At 33.6% G+C, this 21,063-nt stretch overlaps 2 protein-coding genes across 3 annotated transcripts; both read right to left on the bottom strand.

Moving 5' to 3' along the window:
• Positions 1 to 84: 84 nt before the first annotated feature.
• LOC105178662 (endonuclease III homolog 1, chloroplastic) lies at positions 85 to 6,798 on the bottom strand. 2 transcript variants are annotated; one of them, XM_011102182.3, is made up of 10 exons: positions 6,620 to 6,798; positions 6,409 to 6,530; positions 5,762 to 5,825; positions 4,400 to 4,518; positions 2,638 to 2,704; positions 2,065 to 2,156; positions 1,755 to 1,892; positions 1,568 to 1,672; positions 1,067 to 1,150; positions 85 to 524 (listed from the first exon to the last, which is right to left on the bottom strand). In XM_011102182.3, exons 1-10 carry the CDS (start codon positions 6,771 to 6,773, stop codon positions 390 to 392), a joined length of 1,080 nt encoding a protein of 359 aa, XP_011100484.1. In that variant the 5' UTR covers positions 6,774 to 6,798; the 3' UTR covers positions 85 to 389. The 2 variants fall into 2 exon arrangements, with proteins under 2 accessions (XP_011100484.1, XP_020555016.1); XM_020699357.2 differs by lacking the exon at positions 2,638 to 2,704 and having other exon boundaries at positions 2,091 to 2,156.
• Positions 6,799 to 19,377: 12,579 nt separating this feature from the next.
• LOC105178700 (F-box/kelch-repeat protein At3g23880) lies at positions 19,378 to 20,598 on the bottom strand. The gene has a single exon (XM_011102230.3). It carries the CDS (start codon positions 20,596 to 20,598, stop codon positions 19,486 to 19,488), a length of 1,113 nt encoding a protein of 370 aa, XP_011100532.2. The 3' UTR covers positions 19,378 to 19,485.
• Positions 20,599 to 21,063: the final 465 nt, after the last annotated feature.

Raw genomic sequence — 21,063 nt, 5'->3', positions numbered from 1 at the left:
TAAGTCATATATAATTACGGCACAGCCAATTATATGATAGTGATCATAAAATATGTCTGTAATTTTGATCCAACACATACTAAGTTAAGAATGAATAAAGACAGGACATGAACGATCTCATGAAAAACTTGTCCATACAGCACATGCTGGTAATAAGAACGTCCATATTTTCTTATAGACATTGGTGTAAAGATTGATATCACTATATATGTAAACATTTCATGAACAACTTAGCATAACTCCTCTCAAAACACATACTATTACAAAAGCACCTGACAAGAGAGGAAAATGTAACTCCAACTTCATCAACCATTCTCTGGCATGAATTTCCAGACGACCGGGATGTTGAAGACGTACAAGGATCCATGTGTGTCCTCAGAGCAACGGCTCTATGAACGCTGAGACTTCTTAGGCGTGGATGACGGGCTAGGGGTCTCTTTAAATGCTGACGGGCAAAATCCACTTATCGTGCATATGCCACAACGAGGTCTAAGAGGAGTGCATATAGTTTGCCCGAAACCTACCTGTTCTCCACATTCAAAAAATAATTTAAGACAATCAATTGAAAACACAAGCAGCACCAAAGAGCTCCAAAGGTAAAATAAATATTACAAAACATTATCAAGGCATTCCTAAGTTCGAACATATCATGAAAAAGAATCCTCAATTGTGGAAAAATTACATCAACGCACTTGCAATTATGTTCAGGGATGAATTTGTAATGTAAAATATGATTGTATAGTGCAGTGTAATTTTTTTATACTTAGAAATTCTTCTGTAATAGGCATAAATTCTTAGGGTACAAGTGCAATTATCCCTAGACATTAACCATGCAGCTGCACATTGTCGTACAAACTAGGAAAAGAATGCCAAGCTTGTCTCTTTTTTTCATGAAAAACAATTAATCCATCTATGAACATCTGAGCACTCCATCACGCTTTGCACCAAAAGAAGAGAAAAATCACCGTTTCCGGAAATTAATGGCATTGATGTTCCCCCCAAGTGAAAAATTATGTTAGCACAGCAATCGATAATGTAAATAAGGAGAAACTCAGTGTAGACGTACCAGGAGGGGATTGATCGGTACCCATTCCTCCTTAGGAAGCCATAGCTGCAAGGACTCTCTAGTCTCCTCTGGAGTTGAAGTTTTCTAGCAAAAGAAGCCATAAAGTTCAGTGGTGATTCAACAGCATTCTTTTGTTGCATTCATGAATTTATTGAACTTTTGTGTTCTGTTTATGTGCCATCACTTTTTCTACCCAATACCATCTGTTTATTTTTATACTTCATTAAAATATTCCGATTCGTGTGTACATGCTTTTACACTAGTTCTTTACTTATTTCAATTTCTAATTCTTTTTACTATATGGGCAAATCGGCAAGGTTGTGTTCAACAGCTCTGTATAATCATGCGTCTAGTAGGAGATGCTCATCGCTAAATTTGGAGGTTTTAACAGAATAAATTAGCATGCAAAAGGAAGCTGAACTGCAGATATCTTAGTCAATATTTCATACATGCAGATATAATGGAATGCCTTTTACATAGTCTGTCGGAGAATAACAATACCTGCTTAGTGCCGGGACGTGAAACCCATCCAAGCCGATTACAGATCCGGTGCACATGTGTGTCGACGCATATTCCTTGAACATTATTCCACCCCACATTCATGACCTAGAGGAGCCAACAACCTGGCGGTCATTTGATAAAGAACAGAGAGACAAGCAATTACAAACTCAGAGATGTTTTCTCTCACCAGATGAGCCATTTTGGGGCCAATGCCTGGAAGCTGAAGCAATCCTTCTAGTGTACTGGGAATATCTCCATCATACTTCGACAGACAAATTTTTGCAATTTTTTTCATGTTGCTTGCTTTTCTTGAGTAGAATCCTACCTGGTAAAATCAAACTTAAACAAGTGATATTCACAGAGTATTGAAGACAAAAAGCAACTATTGGGTAATATGTTTACTGATTCTTTCGACATGACAGTCAATGTCTGATTTCATTTTATTCAGTTGAAGTGCATTCTATTGTTCTATGATAAAGATGGAGGAAGAGGCTTACTGGATAAATTAAGTCCTTTATTGTACCTTCATCGGCTTGCTCAATGGCTTCTGCTGTAAGCAAATTGTTTTGAAGAAGCCGCTGAATAGCTCCTGCAAGACAATGAGCTTGATAAAATATAAAAAATGGGAATCCTTTTTGCACACCGGAGCAGAGAAATCATGTATTTACTACAATATTTAACCTGAAACTCTGAAGGGACACCAATACAATGCAGCCTCAAACATTTTCACTTTATTTCATTTTACTTCAATGAGAATAAACCTCAGCTGATTTCGTGTTAACGTCGGATTTATTTAACAAACTTGGACTCGAAGAATAGCAGGATTCTACATTAGTTCTGTTCCCCATATTGCCAAGGATCAATGCTGAAGGCCAATAAAAAAATTATCCAGGACATACAAAGAAACAACAGTCAGGAAAAGTGAACAGCGGGCACAAGGCATCTAGTTTCTACTGCAGGTACAACCTACCAACACAATGACCTCATGACAGAAATGGCCTGAAAATACAAGTAAAGATCACGAACATGGCTTCTTTAATGGCACTAAAGCTGAACAAACCAGTACTTGCCATGAGTAACATGATCCTTTGTTTGGCTTGACAAGAGTGAAGATACAAGAACTGCAAATCTTCTTTCCTGAACTCCAAAATGGAAAAGTATAAATAACATGGAACACAAACAAGGGGTCAAGCCAATTACTAAACTTCAGTTTCATCCATCAACAAGAAGCTAATATGTGCAGAGTATTCATACATCATGAGCAAATATTCAAACCCCAGTTTTATGCTAATGGAGAATGGATTTTTGTGTCTGGTATCCAGACTTTTGGCAGATAAAAAGGCTTAATCTGTCTAGACCGACAGCTTTAGAGAAAATTGAAGAAAATATGTGAACCAATTATCATTGATCTGACATCTCATACAAAACCATAAAAAAACCCATGGAAATGAAAAGGAAAAGGAAAAAGGAATCAGAGCAATTGCAATTGTTATGGGAATAGTGGATTAGAAATTTATGTTCAATATGCTTAAGGATTTATACCATTGTAGTTATAAGGTCAGTTCTAAAAGGACCATCTTCCGCACTGAGGCTTGATGATCAGTCAGTCAATTACCCATCACAAATTCACAACAAAAAGTCTCAAGTTACTGATGTATGGTAGAAAGGTTTTCAAGACTCCAGGGCTGAAAGGACTACCAAGTAATTAATAAACCAAAGAGAGGTCCTCATTTAACAAAATTCTCCATGCTACAAGAGAACATATAAAATCTTTTGGATTGCTTCTTTCAGATATAATTGAAGCTAGGTGATAAAAATGGCATTTGGCCTATTCTAGCGAGTAGGTATATGAACCAAACATTCAGGTATAAGAATTTTTCCTTGTGCAAATCAAAACGATTCCGATAGTTTCTTCGTCCTTGTTCCTTGTAGGTGTGTCGCTCTCCATCAAACAACTACTGAAATTTCTATTCTCAAAGGATCAAAGGCTCCTTTTATGTAATAGGCCGTCTACACCACAGAGCTTCATTAAGAAAGTGTACATAAACTTAAAAAGACAAGTAGTTGAATTTATTTAGCAACTGAAAATGCAAAAAGTTTTCTCTTCAACAAATCATCAAGTTGGCTATTCATATGCATCTAAATATATCATCCAAAATAAGGCATCAACTCTCACCCTGCCATTCAAACAAGTATTAAATAAATTGAGATAAGAAGCAATTCTGAGTAACAACAGAGGGAACCCTTCACTCTCACATGCTCCTCATATCATAACACTCAAATACAAATAAACTATTGCATCATTTAAGAAGAAGATTGGGGCCAAAGGTGGACGATGAAGCACTGATTCAATTCCAGTAAAATGTAGTTACATCTAATCTGAAAATTATCGTAGAGCAGATTAATGATCGTCAAGATAGAATGGCACTGTATATGATGCTATAATGCAGCATCCACTCTCAGGTCAAGCTTACACCAGGAATGGCACTACTTCAAAGAAGATCAGAAAAATAGAAGTTACGTGGGAACAAACAAAGAACTTCAGAAAGTTAAAATTGCAGCATGGTCAAGTACATCAGATTCTTCATCCAAAAGCATGGTGTAGCTATCAAACTGGAGTAGGAAGAGATCAAAATGGGGATTGATAATTTGTGATAGATCAGAGAGTGGATGTTGTTCATTGCAAGCATGTGAATAAGTTAAAATGACAAAATATGCAAGTCTAGCAATATTTGTCAACATGAAAGCACAGCAAAGTATTTTCGCACAAAACTTAAGAATTTACGAAATGACATTGCACGGTTGCAGTAAAACTCATGAACAGAAAACAACCTTAGGAGGAAGGGAACTTCCAGCTTTTTCACACCCCATTGAGTCTACAGGTGCATTTTCAGAAGACCTCATTGTGCGGATACCTTCAAGGACCTTTTCCCAGTTGGCAGGTGTGTGTGCTGTATCACAGATAAAAAAAATGAGATTTTCAGACTATCTCCAAATTTTAGACAAATTTTAAAGCAACTCTTGCTGTTTCCAACTCTTTCAAAGAACAAAGGGGACTCTTTCTTTCCATCTGAATAAGCATGACTCACTAAACAAAATAAGTCTCTTTGTTAAACCACCATTTTGGAGAAGATTACATGCATTCACATTATTTTAGATGCTATATTATCAAGCAAGTCACCGAATCCTCCAGGGAGATCCATTGGTCAGTTAAGGACAAACTTCATTTGCAAGTACCTCAATCACAAGAAATTTGTCCATCCTAGACATTTGTCTGACCTTAGCCTTCAAAGATCAAAACCAGTGGGTTCAAGCGTCAAGTTGCTCCTAGTTTGCTAACAGTTTCACCATCAAATACTAGTGACACCAACTGGTGACAGATTAAAGTTTTATTGGTATAATAATCTAAGACGGCCTTACATATGAACCCTGAAACTTCACCTCAAATTTAACTCTACTTCTGTAAATGTCTGCTTCTATTAACTTTGACTTTATAATGAGCTTTGAATTTCATTTAGCTATTTCTTTATTTGACACAACCACAGGTTCATTCTGAGGTTGTCAATGTAACATGAAAGTTTTAACTTCTCAAGGCAGCAACATATCTCAAATGAATTTTGCCACAATTCCAAAGAGAAGAGGGGCTACATAGAAGAGGGTGAGGAAAACAGTTTGAAATTTAAGAAACTCCGCTGCCTGAAATAACTTGTTGAGTGCCCAAATAAAATAAAAGACTAAAAAAATGCAAATGGGCATTTAAACAATAATATAGTGATCACATATTTTTGCTCATCTCAACAGAAAGACTGATGGTTTTAAAACAATTTGTATGACTCAGTACTCCGCAACTGCTGAACATCAAAGATTTTAAATATATATAACCTAGTAAAGAAGAACAAGAGGAAAGCATCGCTCTGTGAAAAACGAGATTTGTGTCCTCTTTAACCTATTCTTCATATACAACAGCGAAGTTCTGAGAGGCTGATAACTGAAGGTTCTTGCTATTACTTGCCCAATTAAAAGATGAATAGCATGCTATTGAAAATGAAAGTGTGATTTGAAAGGTTACCTTGCAGGAACGGATTCTCGAAATACAGGTCCAATTGAATATATTAAAAAGACGTAATCTGATAAATACATGCAAGCTTTTTTTGGCAGATTAAGAGGATATAAGTTCAAACTAAAATGACATACTCGAAGGCGGGAAACTGCTGTCCTTTCCATATGCAAAATCTTCAATTTCGGGTAGACTGCAAGGCTGCATCATGTATATATTGCATGTTCTAGGTAAGAGGAGATCTGCTATACAGCTCATTGCTAATTTTATCAATAAAACTCCCAAAGTAAGCTCTTCATTCAGTCACGCATATGCATGCCGCACGAAACTCTAAAGCTAAACATTAGCTACAGCATTGCTAGCAACTCATCATACGTTAATTAAGCAATATTTCTACAGTGAATACAACAAAAACCGAGATTTCGAATAGAGATATGTACTTAATATATGATCACAAGCTCCACAAATCAAACCCAATTCAGAAAGAGCAAAAGAATGACTTGTGGAAGTCCACAACTAGAACACGCATTTAACAATCATGGCAGGTGGAAAATCATTTCTCCAAGTTAGAAATACCAATTCCCCATTATAATGAGTCCAGATGTTTCTATTACATACTAATAATAACAACCAGAAAAGTAACAGAAGCAACGGCAAAAAACTATAGTAATGCAACACTAGCCAAGAAACCATATGCACTCTTTCAACCCTATAAACACAAGATGGGAGCAAAAAAAACACAAGTTCTCTTTTTCCTCATTTATTGACAAAGATTAGTCTTTACCTTCTGATCAAGAATCTCATGCTTACCCTTCTCAACTGTGGTTAGGACAGTTTTCGTGGCTCTCTTTCTCCTAACGAAGACGCGAACTTTCTTCGAACAATCATCAGTTGCTGTCTCAGAACCTGAAATAATCACCAAAAAAACTGAAAATTATTGCGCGCCCTTCTGCACAAAAACAAAATAACATGAGAATTTCCTATAAATTTTCGACCTGGGTTTTCCCTTTCATCAGATGGGTATGTCTGCCCTTTGGCTGACGATAGTCTGGTTGTCTGCATTTTGATGAAGGAAGAAGAGGGGGTGATTTTCGGTGAAGTTACATGAACGATTGCAGAAATGTTCCTTAGGAGAGGAAGCGACAACATTTTTTGGTGAAGAGGGGAAACTCACTTAGGCTAATTTAAACAATATTATTATATTTACGGAATTGATTTTGAAATAATTATCTTTTTTTAAAAAAATGATGATTAGTTATGAATTTATAATTTCATAATTAATTATAATAAAAATAAAAATAACAAACAGTAACTTCTATCAAAATATAATTTTGATGGAATTTAATATGAAAAGTAATCTATTAATTATTTGTTAATTAATTACTTTTGTCTGTACTTTTTATTTATTTTCTTACATTAAATCAATTTTTTACCAACAAAGAGTTTGAGTCAAGGTGCAGAATGGGTAGAGCCGTACTAGAATCAGTTTGAAAAAGTTTGGTTAGAATAACTGTTCATGATCGGTTCTAAGATGATCCCGACGTAGCCAATTAAAATTTCATATACACAATTGAATAATAGCAAATGTAAAAAAATATATTAATTATCAATTATGTTCCTTTTCTAATTATGGTTTAAAATTTATTAAATAAATTCCAAGTAGTTAATTTAATTGATATTTTAATAATTTGGCAATCAAGTTAATGGCGAACAAGTGTCGAAATTGAAGTGTTTCGACCAATCAAATCGTGCTTTCAGTCAATTGTTCGAGTCAATCAAACGGTGCCATATGGAACAACTGCATGTACGTTCCAATCAAATTAAGATAAATAATTCGATATTCATTTTTTTAGAAAAATACACATTTTAAAGAAATAATCAAATAGATCAATCATGTTTTGTCAAATATTTGATAGATTTATCTCTTTAAGTTAAATTATAAAGCAATAATACAAAAGGTGCTCAAGTACATTACAACTCCGTCTCGTTGGTGACATCTATATAAAGGGGTTCTTGAAACTCATTTAGAACACAATGACAGAAGTAGAGATTGAAGAATAAAGTCAGAGAAAAAGTTCTCAAGGAAATTTCGCTATGAAGTTCTCCAAGTTCAAGAATATTCAAAGTGCTCAAGGCAAAAATCAAGTCATCCGCCAAAAGCGCGCAATCAATTATAACATTTGATTCGGGATTAAGTCGCAAGCTCTCGAATCAACGTTATAAATAGTGGAGATTCCACCTTTAAGTCCTCAATGTCAAAGTCAAGATTATAACATTTAATTTGACATTATAGGTGTAAGCTCTTAAATTAATATTATAAAAAGTCAAATTCGAATATGAAGGAGATCTACGTGGAGACTTCACCACCAAATTATCAAACACCAATTTTTTCGTTCTTGAAGAGACGAATCAGATGATTAAATAGAGATCATACCCACTTTTATCCATGATAATTTTTTTATGTTATAATTTTTTGATACGATAAAATTAACGCTCACAAATTTTATATGCCCGGTGGGACCATCTTGACCTCTTATATCTTCTCTTCACAAATCAATTTCGAAGTTTTTATATAGATAAACGATCAGTACGCCATCTTCACAAGTGCTAAATTATTTGGATAAAGTCAAATCAACTTTTGAAGAAATATTAAAGTGGAGGCAAATGAAGTTGGTTTTTCATGTTTTCATCCATGTCAATCTGATGCAGGTCGCACAATCCGGGTCGGGTCGTTGGACCTGGTACCCTGAGATCGGGTCGCTGAACCCTTCTTCGAGCTTTCTAGAAGTGATTTTGAGAACAGAACACACGTTAGGCTTACTGAGTAGCCCCCACTTAAGGCCCTCCGATGCTTAAGTTAGAAATGTGGCATAGAAAGTGATCTAAGAAGAGCTGGTGAGATTGAAAACGTGATAAATGCACCTGCCATAAATATTCATAAATGCTGGTATCTATAGTGTACGATAGCGCATGGTAAAGTGCCACATTGCATCATTTGGATGTCCTAGTGTCAGGTGATCCAACGATTGTCAAAGCCGGCAGGTCCATCGGATCGGGTCAAGCGGGTCAGGTCGGGTCGAGTTGGGCGACCTAACCCGTGTCTTCATGCGCGGATCTTATCCTCTACTACAAATTTTTTTTACAAAAGAAGGGCAATTTAATCTTTTTCACTTTGATGATGTAATTATCCTCGTCACATCACAATCCATTCAAATCAAGGGCAAGTCGTTGACAACAAATTAATATTGCCAATGAAGAAAAAAATATTGTTAAATCATGTTGATAACTTTGATATTACCACTACCTTATGCAATTATCCCCTCTTTGTAATTTTTTAACTAATTTTTTTATCTTTTCTTTTTGCTATTTTGCTAGAAAACATATAGATACTAACAATTAATATTCATCAATATTTATATGCAAAAAATATTATTATATCAAATTAAATTCTTATACATATTGTTACATCAAATTAAATTATATATAGTTAATCTAATGTTGTGGTTATACTTTAAAATTATATTTACTTGACAGTAAATAAAATTTAGTTTTTTAATATAATTATATTAAACCAAAACAATACATAATTAAATTAGTTCATTATATTAAAATTTATAAAACAAAATAATACACAAATAAAAATACATAAAGAAAAAGAAAAAAAATGCATCATCTTCCCCAAGTCTCCAACACCCGCCGCTTTCGCTTCCCGGTCTCCTCCTCCCCACCACCTGTACCTTGCGCTGCCTCTTTGTCTGCCCACCACTGCCAGACCTGGTCAGCGACGAGCGTCGTCAGCCACTCAGATCTAGGCATGATGTCGCCGCCAAAATCTGGATGGCGACAATGCCCGTAACCAACCCAGGTTTGGGCGGCAACGTCGTTGTAGCCCAAACAAATGACAGTCGGTGGAGGTGGAGCGACGACCCTCCACCAGTCTGTGTACATACATATTTGTATATATAAATTATTATGCATTTTTGTTTTATGTATAATTGTACATATACATATCAATATATAAATATAAAATATATTTTTAAGATACATAAAATTTGAATTGTTTATTTTTATTTATTGAATATCAATTGCCATTACAAGTTGATTAGATCCTACGATTCTGATGCAATCATAGTAAATCCAACAATCATTATAATAACAATAATTTATATTACATTAGGGTATAACAAAAATTTAAAATAAAATTAACGCCCTCAAGTAAAATAAATGGCTTAGAGGAGTGTGTCAAGTATTTCAAAAAAACACATGATTTTTTTGCCTATATTTTAGCACATGGGCTTTTTAGCTAATTTCTATAACACACAACCGGATTTTATGCAATTTACCCTCCAAAATTTAAATAGAGAACTCGTTGATACAAGTATAAACTATATATATATATTTACTTGAAAATTCTTTAATACAATATAAACTATCTACAAATTCAAATAAGTTCAAGTTCACAACTACTTGAACTTGCATAAAAATAGAGCTATCTAATATTATTAGGTTGTTATATATGTACCCTTCGCTAATAAGTTATTTGATAATTTTGTAAAATTCACCTTTTCTTTTTGTAGAAATAATTATTGAAAATTATATCGTACAATAATATTATACTAGTAATTTGTATATATTTGATATATAAAGGTGGGTACTATCTCTATTTAATCATCTGACTCTTATCTTCAAAGATGAAAAATTTAGTATTTGATAATTTGAAGGTGAAGTCTCTACATAGATCTCCTTCAAATTCGAATTTGAAGGTGAAGTCTCTATATAGATCTCCTTCAAATTCGAATTTTACTTTTTATAAGATTAATTTGAGGCTCATGCCTGTAATCTCAATTTAAACATTATTATCTTGACTTTGACTATGAGGACTTGAAGTGAAATCTCCACTGAAATTTTCTTGAAAGTCGAATTTATAACATTGATTCGAGGGCTTGAGCCTGTTAATAATGTCTTAAAGAAAAAATGACCAAAGTTCCATTTGATGGAAATGTTACTTATGCCATAGACCGATTGGAGCTAGTCCAGTCGAATGAGTGTTCCTCTGAGAATTCAAGCTCCAGAAGGATTTTCTTACTTCATCACTTTTACTGATGATATCTCTAGGTACTGATACATATATTCAATGAAATAAATGCGAAGCCTTTGAAGTATTTAAGGAGTTCAAGAATGACGTAGATAATCAAACCGGCTTACGTGTCAAAACGCGTCCATCTGATCATGGTGAGAGTACTTAAGCCACATGTTCCTAGATTATCTAAAGGAGAATGAGATTATCTCCTAGTGGACTCCTCTAGCCACAACTCAATTGAGTGGTGTGGCTAAAGAAGGAATAAAATTTTGTTGGACATTGTTTTTTCCGTGATGAGTTTTTCAGACATTGTACTTCCCTCTAGGGCTAGGTTCTAGAAACAACAACATACTTACTAAACAAAGTACACAACAAGGTCGTGCCCAAAACACCATATGAGATGGGGTGCTCAAAATCACCCTCATATAAACACATAAGAATATGAGGGTGATCTGCTTTTGTGAAGCAGACAGTGGGAGATAAATTGAATTTGAGATCCATTTTATGCAGATTTGTGGGATATGTTATAATAGGAACCAATTAGATTGGGTTTTTGTAATCTATTTCTGGCAATTTCGATGTAATGTAATATTTGTATTTTCAATAAATGTAATATTCAATCAATGGATAGATTCATTGTTGTGTTTACTTCTTAATATTAATGCTTTCTTAACTGCACAACAAAGCCCACAGACCAAACGGTAAAGTTCAAGAAGTTGGATTTCACATTAGTTGACAGCCATGAAGCCAACTTCTGTGGATTGATCTGTGATGTTCCAAGTCGAGGATCTTGAGATAGAGATATTGAGTGTCCTGTAGAGACTTGCATTAAGTATTGCAGTTGTGTTTAGTAAAAAGGAGACGTAGGTCATCTGTGCAATACTTAGTAGGTTAGTTGGTAAAGTAGTCGGCTTAGATCTAAACTACAACTCTCATGTGCATGTGATTGTCATGGTTCCTCAAGTCCGAAGACTAATCTCATACTATTGGAGTCGTGAATCTCAATCATATCAACCAAGCCTTAAGAGGGGTTCTACATGACGATTCCTTCAAGTCAGCTCAGTAAGCCGACTACTTAAATATGTATTAACTATAAAATTATTATATTTTATTATAAATACTTTATTAAGATACTTAACATTTATATATTTATTTTTATTATATTTGAATTATATTTATATATTTATTTATATATATACAGTATTTGGCTAGGTTTGGTTAATCTGCATAAAAAATTGAAACCGAATTGAATAATCAAAATCTAAAAACAAATAACCAAAATTATATCGAAGTTTTGATTTAGTTGGTTTTCATTCGGTTAACTAAAAATTGCACACCCCTAGTAGATCGATTTATAATAATAATCAATTAAATTGAAAAAAGAAAAAGATACTTTTTTGTCTAAATTGGGTACATAGACTCATGGGTATCGATGGATAGAGATCCTACCAAACCCAATATATATTTTATTTTATGGGTTTGAGTTTGGGTCTGGGCATAAACATATTCAATGGGTCTGGGCTTGAATTTTTAAATTATGTTATGGGTCTGGGTATGATTAGGGGTGTGCAAAAAAACCGAAAACCGGCTGAACCGAATTTTCGATTCGGTTTTCGGTTTTTTTTAAAAAAAAATCAGTTTTCGGTTCGATTTTTTGGTCACCAATTCGGTGACCGAACCGAACCGAAAACCGAAATTCTGTAAATAATAATAAAAAAATATATTTTTTATACATATAAAAATTATATAATTATATATATATTATAATATTAATATTATATAATTTATATTAAGTTGTTCTACACTTGTGACTTGTACTATTAAATTAGAATTTAATTTTGATATTTTGGTATTTGTATTTTTGGATAAAATTGCAACATTATCACAATTTCGACTTAAAATATCAAAATATATTATTTTAAAAACAAAAAAATAAAAAAATGGTTTTTTTTTTCGGTTTTAAAACCGAAAAAATCGAACTTCTGTTCGGTTTTAACCGAACCGAACCGGTTGGTACCGGTTCGGATTTTGGTTTTCCAAACGACCGAATCGAATTTTCGGTCGGTTCGGTTCGATTAACCGAAATGAACACCCCTAGGTATGATCATCCCTAGTCGACAAGATCATCAAAGCCAGTTTCTCCCCGTCCTCTGCAGTAGGGGCGCCACAAAGGTCCCTCCAACCACCTAAAGAGTCTGGTTGTCCCCTAGCTGGAGGTCGATTCTCTCTTGCCTCTCAATTCAACCATTGGATCCATCCATGATCTTTATGTCATAGATATACTTTTCCATGACAACACCACTTTATGTGAGCAAAAAGTTGCTTGTTGAAAAAGGTCTAACTTGGAACCTTTGGGCCTTGGTTCTTTCAAGCTCTAGAATGGATAACTGCAAATAAATTGTTAACATTCTAATGTTCAAGTCAGTAATAGAATAAGAAAAAGTAATAGAACATAATTGAAAGCAACTGAAACTAATCGAAGAGGATAATAGTCGAATGACTACAAATGGATATGTGTTGTGTATATGACGTGTGTGGGTGCAATTCAAAAGTTATCCTTCTTGGACGAGGGGGTATAGTAGTTATAGGGACCTCCCCACTGGTCGGGAGAAGGCAAGCTTCCCTTGGACCCGAGGGGAGTAGTTATCGTGCTTTGTTGCCCGAATCCCTCGAGCACTAGGGAAGGTTGTTGGCTTCTTCAGATAAGTTCTTCTCTGCCAGAGAGTGTTATCCCCGTGGATACGAAAGATCTTTGCTGGATAAGGTTTCTTCCGAGTTCTCCGCCAAGCAATTTTGGGAGGATTCCCTCAGTCCGAACTCCTAATTTCTAGGGTGTCTGAGCTAGTTGCACTCGAGCCAGGGTGTCGAAAGTTTCTTGCGCCACCTGAGTATTGCCTCCACGTGGGCTACCGACAAGGCTTTGTGCAAGGGCCTTCTAGCAGTTAATCCTCCATCTTGGGTTAGGGCTTTCAGGCCTATATGTCCTTACACCTCCTTCCCTCAGGCTGCCAAAACCTCCTCTTAGGTCAATTGAGGCCCCTTACTGAGCTTTTCCATTTTTGAGGTACCACATATAATGCATAAATATGATAATCTTGTACATTTTCTGTGGAACTTTTTTCACTGACATTCAATATAAAGAAAATCCACTCTGGAACTATCTCTTTATTATTATTATTATTATTATTATTATTATTATTATTATTATCATATATAAAAGTATGAATGGATCTATGAGTTTCTTTTATTTTTTGGTTTCCCAAATTAACCTTATAATAATAGTATTTTTAAGAATAATTATGTAAATTAATTTACTTATCAACCCTTACTAATTACTTTTTATATTTATTATTACTTTCATTAATTACTTTTCACATTGTATTTATTTACTCATATTAATCTTTTTCTATATTATATTTATAATTTAATACACCTACTCGATCAAAAATACCTTATGATATAACACAAAATAATTAGAAAAAATTATGAAAATTGAAAGGACTTAATGCATTGTGAAATTTCCTATATAGATATAAATGAAAATTAGTTAGATAATTTGTCATATTAAAATAGGTTAGATGCCAAATAAAACTTAATTAGATATATTTTCATGCAGAACAAAATTTTTGAAGTGTAAAATAGGTTAAGAAATATTTTTAATTTGTAGTAAGATAGATTGAAATGTAATTTGAGCATTCAAGATGTAACTACTGCCTATGTTATATGTTTTTTTCATTCATCTATAATATAATAAAATAAAATGTGAGTGTCAAGATTTTATTTTTTCAACAACAATATACCAAATAAATTACTCTATATAAAAAACTGATGCGTGCTAGATTTTTTTGCGTACAAGAGTCGAAAGATTTTTCGTGAAATTCTAAGATTGTCGGAGACTAACCCTGCAAAATAAAGGTTAGCATTCCGATGTTTAAGTAACGGATTAAAGAAGAAATATAAAGAAAAATTATCATCAAAGTGAGAATAATAGTAGAAAATGATGATAAAATGTATATGTCAGTGTAGAGTGGCTTAAAATAGCCTAAAATCCGGGAGGTAGTTGAGAATAATTAAGAGTTTAAGAGTGAAAAATGATTTTACCAAATGACTGTACAAGGCCTCTATTTATAAATGTGTACAGAGCAAGACATGGGGGTAGTTATGGAGTGCCATACGGTGTTGGAAAGACCTTCAAGTTGGCTATCATCCAAAACAAATCATTTGTTATTTGGACTACAACTGACTGAAATCTATACATGAGTTGGACCGAATTCTGTCATGTCTGTCTAAGAATCCAGGAATTGGTTATTTGCGGATTTCCCATCTCCGTTGCTACTGATTTGATTGGACCATCTGGAGATATTCTAGCTAGGGTGACGTGTATAAGTGTGTTGACAAACCATATGACGTATCCTCCCAATTGTATGATGACGTGTTCGGCTGAAAATGGGCTTGTATCCTAGGCCTGACATCTCATAAAGTAGGAGGTAAACCTGTGGGCTTTTCTTCCCTTTTAATTTTTATCCGTCCTGTTGATGAACTAGCTAGCTGGACTCATAGCTGAATGGCTAATATGCCTAGTTTATGGGCTTGATGTCCAATAATTTTAGGATCATTAAAAACAATCATAACATTTAAATGCTATTCATAAACAATAACCATACATAATTATTCTTCAACAAAAGAACAGAAAAAGAACAAAATATGGGCACAAAATCATAGATAAATATTGCTTGTACTATCATAAGAAACGTGTTGATCTTCTAAAATTTTTAGGGTTAATTATATTTTTTATACTTTGACATTTAAACTTTTGTTTTGTTAATTTACTATCTAAATTTTATGAAATTTTGTATTTTGCCATTCATAATTGTTTCCACCAAGTTGTTTGTCACAAAAACATCACATGCAGCAATATTTAAGGGTTATGTGATGTGATATTTTTCACGTATGCACAACATGTTATGTTTTTTTGTTAAAAAGATCAATAATCATATATGGTAAAGTGTAAATTTCGCAAAGTTGAGATGGCAAGTTGACAAAAAAATAAAAAAGTTTAGATTCCAGTGTATAAAAACGGTCATAGTTCGAACTGCAAAATATAATTTATCCAAATTTTTATATTACATATTATAGTTTTATTAAATGTATATAATTACTAATAAGAATGTAATTGGTTTATATGTTTTGTTTGTTTTGTACGTATACTTACTTACTGAACTTGTATTCTTAAATAATATACAAATAATTTTTAATTAAATGTTTATCATAGTCTTACTTGTCGTCAAAATATTCACCATATTAGCCATATCACCAAAATATTTATCACGATTTTACTTAATAGCTAATGTTTTGGTCTTGCCTACTGAAACCAGTCTAATGGTTATTGTATAATTGGGCTAACGATTATTTGCTCTAATTTCTCACCTGGCTATGGTAATTAGCTATGATAAAGATTCATATTTCTTGTAACATCAACAATTTTTTTATAATGATTAATAACATTATATGAATTATCTGTCATTTCTCTTGCATTATAAATAATAATTATATTATTTGCATTACTGATAAATAAGTCAAATTTATTCATTTCAGGAGTCAAAAAGATTTAACATCACTTTTCATATTTAATTTGAAGGGGTCAAATAACTTACATATATGCCCAAAATACTCAAATTTAATTCTACAACAATATAAGACAAAATAATAGTTAAATTAGTAGATCTTTTGGTAGAATACAATTATTTATAAACAAAAAATGATGATAAAATGACATTTATCTTCAAACATCCAAGCTTGAGAAGAAACAAAATTCCCTTCCACCAATCCATGAAGGGACTGATCGTATCATTTGGCGGTCAAGAGATACACAACTAACAGTTGCTATGATGATTTGTTCACTACGGAGTGAAGGGCCTAAGGTAGGCTGAGTTCCATTATTGTTGGGCCGCTTCAAAACCCCTAGACATGCTTTTGTGTTATGGCTGGCGATCCTTGGTAGACTTTCTATTATGGATAAGTCTTGGTTGGCTCATCTTAATAGTTCCTGCGTATTTTGTTCTGATAGCGCTGATAAGACCCATGATCATCTTTTTTTTTGCTGCACTTATTCGCGTGGCTGCTTGAGGGTGATTCGACGCACACTTCGGTTCGATTGGCCAAATCGAGCTTGGGGCTATTGACGTCTTATGGGCTGCTCGCAGATTGAGAGGCAAACACTATGTTTCTACGGCCTACCGCGCTCTTTTGGCCTTGTGTGTATACCATTTATGGCGTGAGCGCAATATTAGACGATTTGATGGAGTACATAGAGATACAAGCACTGTGGATGCGCTGATGGTTTGAGATGTGCAACAGAGGATTTTTAGTGTAGATACCTACTACTATTAGCACTTGTGCGCTTTACCGCTTATAGCGAATTCCTTGGCTTGTCGAGGAAACTGCTTAATTAAGCAAGTTATATTGTACTATTGTACTTTTTTTACTTCATGAAAATTACCTTTACCCAAAACAAAAAAATTAACTTGTACAGATCTCAATTTGTTACGTGATGAAAAAAAAAAGCAAAAAATAGAAAATGGATGATAGGAAAAAAATTATTGGATTAACTATAGAGAAAGAAAATAATTAATAACAATAAAAGTTGTCGATCACAATTCTAAAAAGAGATAATAATTTTTTTTAAGAAGGAACGTAGAATGAGTTATATATGTGGCAAATAGATTAGTATTCAAAAGTTATATTCTTTTCGAAAATCGTACTTCAATTCTTTTTTGCTTTGAGTTGATTCTATTTTTGTTTTTAAAATTTACTTTTAGATCTTTTAATTAGGGAAAAATGCAACCAACCCCTTGTGATATCACAAATGAGCAAATTACTCCCCTATGAAAAAACAAACAGCGATTTACCTTCTTATATTTTTTAAAATAGAATAATGTACCCTCCTATGATTTTTAAATTGCTTCATTTTGAAAAGAATAGGAGGGTAAATTGCTATATTTTTTTTCATAGGGAGTAATGTGCTCATTTTTAATATCACAGGGGATAAATTATTATTCACCTCTTTTATTATTAAAGAAAATATATAAGAACATAAGTATATGTTGTTGTATGAAAAATCATAGAGTGGACTACAATATAAAAAATATTGTTGTAAAATTGCACAGAGTTTTAAGACAAAATTAAGTTAATCACTTGAAATTGTAGTAAAAAGAGAGCAACTATTTCTAAAGAACTGTTAACCTAAAAGAAAAAAAGTATTTACACTTTCGCACGTATTAGTAGGATACTTTTAACTTGGGGTTGAAATGCATGATTAGTTATATCTTTTCTAATAGCATAATTGATTGGACGTTTTCTAAAAGGAAAAGTACTAAAAAAAAAAGAAAAATAATTTTAAAAGAGTTTGGACTTTAAAATAATAATGAAGAATAATAGAATAATTGTTAATTATTTGTTAAATTTGAATAATAGTTTGATCTAGCTACATAAATACATCTGATTAAGTCAAAATTGAAGTAAAATTGAGTAAAAGACAGGAACAAAATTTAATCTTATTTAGTTTACTGTAATTTTATATCAGAATAATTGTAAGAAAATAATTGACTTAGTAACACAAAAAACAAACAAAAGACAATTAGAGACATAGAATAGTTTTGCAATGAAATTATATATAAGGACATTTCATAAAATATCTTAATAAATTACAATTATTATAAACCATAATATAATTATTATATTAGTAGTTAAACAAACTATTATTATTAATTATATTTTTCAAAACAATTCAAAGTTTCTAAAGATTTAAATTTTTATAACAATTTTATAAAAAGTAAAATAAATATGAATTTTCCAAGCACGATGCGTGTAGAGTGGATATCAGAAATAACCTAACCAACTATTACAAAAGATTTGGAGTATGAAACTCCTTAATATACACAAATTAATATTACAAAAATATTGAATGAATAACAATGAAAGAATAAAAAACAAACACTGTTAAATAAATTAGCTCAGAATCAGCCAGATCCAAACAAGAGGAAACTCGGTCGCAGATGAGTACCGTTTCCAAATCACCGTCCCACGGTAACACCACAAAGCCAGAAATCCTACCACACTCCGATCACTCATATCAATATATCACTTCGATCACAAAGACCCTTCACTGGTTCACAGGTATTTTCACAAAGAAGGCACAAAAAGAGATATCTCACTTTTTAAGTGTGTATAAGGAAGGGGAAGAGAACCCCTATAAATAGGGCCGAGAAAAATAGCGGATGGCTTTCCTTCCTCCATCATCTTGGCAAAGGAAAGCCTCTATAATAACCGGTGAGATATGGGGAAGAGATCTCACAGAGATTGCATAGAAAAGAGAAGAAAATGAGAGATAGAGTTAGGTTAGGGTTAGAATATAAGTGGGTAGGAGAGTGGGTCGGGTTGTGGGCTGCCAGCTGGGTCGGACTTTGTGGGCTTCCAAATGAGCCAGTATAAATAAGGTCTTTTAGGCCACAAAATATAATAATGTGCGTTGCACCTTACTAGTTTGTGAAAAAGAATGAATATTTGTTTTTCCATTGTCATTTCCATTAAATAATACCAACCTTTTTTTTTCAAATTCAAATGCATGCATAAATTAAAACAAAAAAATCTCAAACATTTTATTTCTTGGTTACATTAAATATAATTACATATATCTTATCATGTTCAACATTTTTTGAGGAAGAATATAACCTCAAAAAGTACAATATATACATTTAAAAAAATAAATAATAAATAAATAAATTACAAATTTACACTAGCAAATGCATTGACTGAAAACAGGCTCTCCTTATGAACAAGCACCTCCAATCTATCCCGTTTACCATAAACTCCAAGGTTCATGATTTTTTGGTTCATACGATTGTACAACACCAACTCTCTACTACTACTTTCCAAGATAAACTCATCTTTGTTCCAGAACCCCAATGGCCTCTCCACTTCCGACAGAGGGCCGATGCTTGTAGCCTTACTCCAACCATCCACACCATTCCCTCCTAATTCATTCAAAACCCATATGTCGAACACTTTTTGGACTTCTTGGAGACGGTAGACGATCAAAGCAATCGAGTCTTTTACTGGCAAAATTGCTCGAGTAATCCTATGTTGCCCTCCCAAGACATCGATGCCAGATGGTAACGTTGTCTTCTGGAACGTCTCCTTGCTCATATCGAACGAAAGAATCACCTCGACATCCTTGTCTTGAGCCCACCAGCAGAAGTTTTCGTTTTTGTACACTGTACTCCAGATATTGTAGTACATTATATTTGCTGGCACTACGTTGTCGTACTTCTTCCAGGCATTTGTCTTGGAAGAGTATATTTCGACTTGGTAGAGGAGACGGCAGTCGAAGGACACGCAGAATAAGATCTGCATTACCTTCAGATCATGTGTCGTGGAATCGAAACCGACTCCAAGGTCTCCACCACGTACTTTTGCATTGGGTGGACGAGGTAGTAGGGACAGAGGTAGTTTCTTGAAATCTCGAATGCTAGGGTTCCACAGAGCGATGTTGTCGGGAAACCCGAACAAACAGACGACACCCTTGCACGGGCCGATCAGCCGAACATGACCAAACATATCATTCAAGAATGTCGGGAGGTCTTGATCCACAAGAGTGTTGTCGCTTCCATCGTTTCTCAACATCGAGACGACTCTTTTATTCGTCACGACGTCGCGCCTGCTGACAAGCAGAACTTCGGAGCCATCTTTCTGGGAGATTGTCTGATGGTGTTTTGAAATAAATGTCGGGTTTTTCAAAAGAAGATTCCATGATTTGCAGACGCATTTGAATCTAATCAATGATCTCACAGGTAATCTCGTCAAGATTTCTATAGTTACATCTTCCGGTAAGTTCATTCCGTTTTTTTTTTTTGTTTTAATCATTTCTGCATGGAATCAATGTTCATTTGAAAAAAATTAGATTGAGAAACTAACCAACAAACTCGCAAATTTACACCTTCGAATTTTTTGGAGTTCTCCATATATGAATTGGAAGGTTCTAAGTATTTGCACATTTTTAGGATTAACTAGTAAAATATATGCAAGTTGCGTGTGATGCACATTTTTTAATATTTTAATATTAATTCTTTTTCTTTCTCTACTGTAAAATAATAAGGTGAACAACAATTTACCCACTGTGATATTAAAAATAAGCACATTACTTTCTATGACAAAAATATAGTAATTTACCCTCCTATACTTTTTAAAATGAAGCAATTTACCTCCTTATACAGGGAGATAAATTTCTTCATTTTAAAAATCATGGGGGGAGTAAATTGTTGTATTTTAAAGAATACAGAGAGGTAAATCGCTATTTATTTT

The sequence above is a fragment of the Sesamum indicum genome, linkage group LG12, assembly GCF_026168435.1.
Source record: "Sesamum indicum cultivar Baizhima isolate 11 linkage group LG12, ASM2616843v1, whole genome shotgun sequence".
Classification (NCBI taxonomy): domain Eukaryota; kingdom Viridiplantae; phylum Streptophyta; class Magnoliopsida; order Lamiales; family Pedaliaceae; genus Sesamum; species Sesamum indicum.
This window is presented reverse-complemented; position numbering and strand designations above follow the sequence as displayed.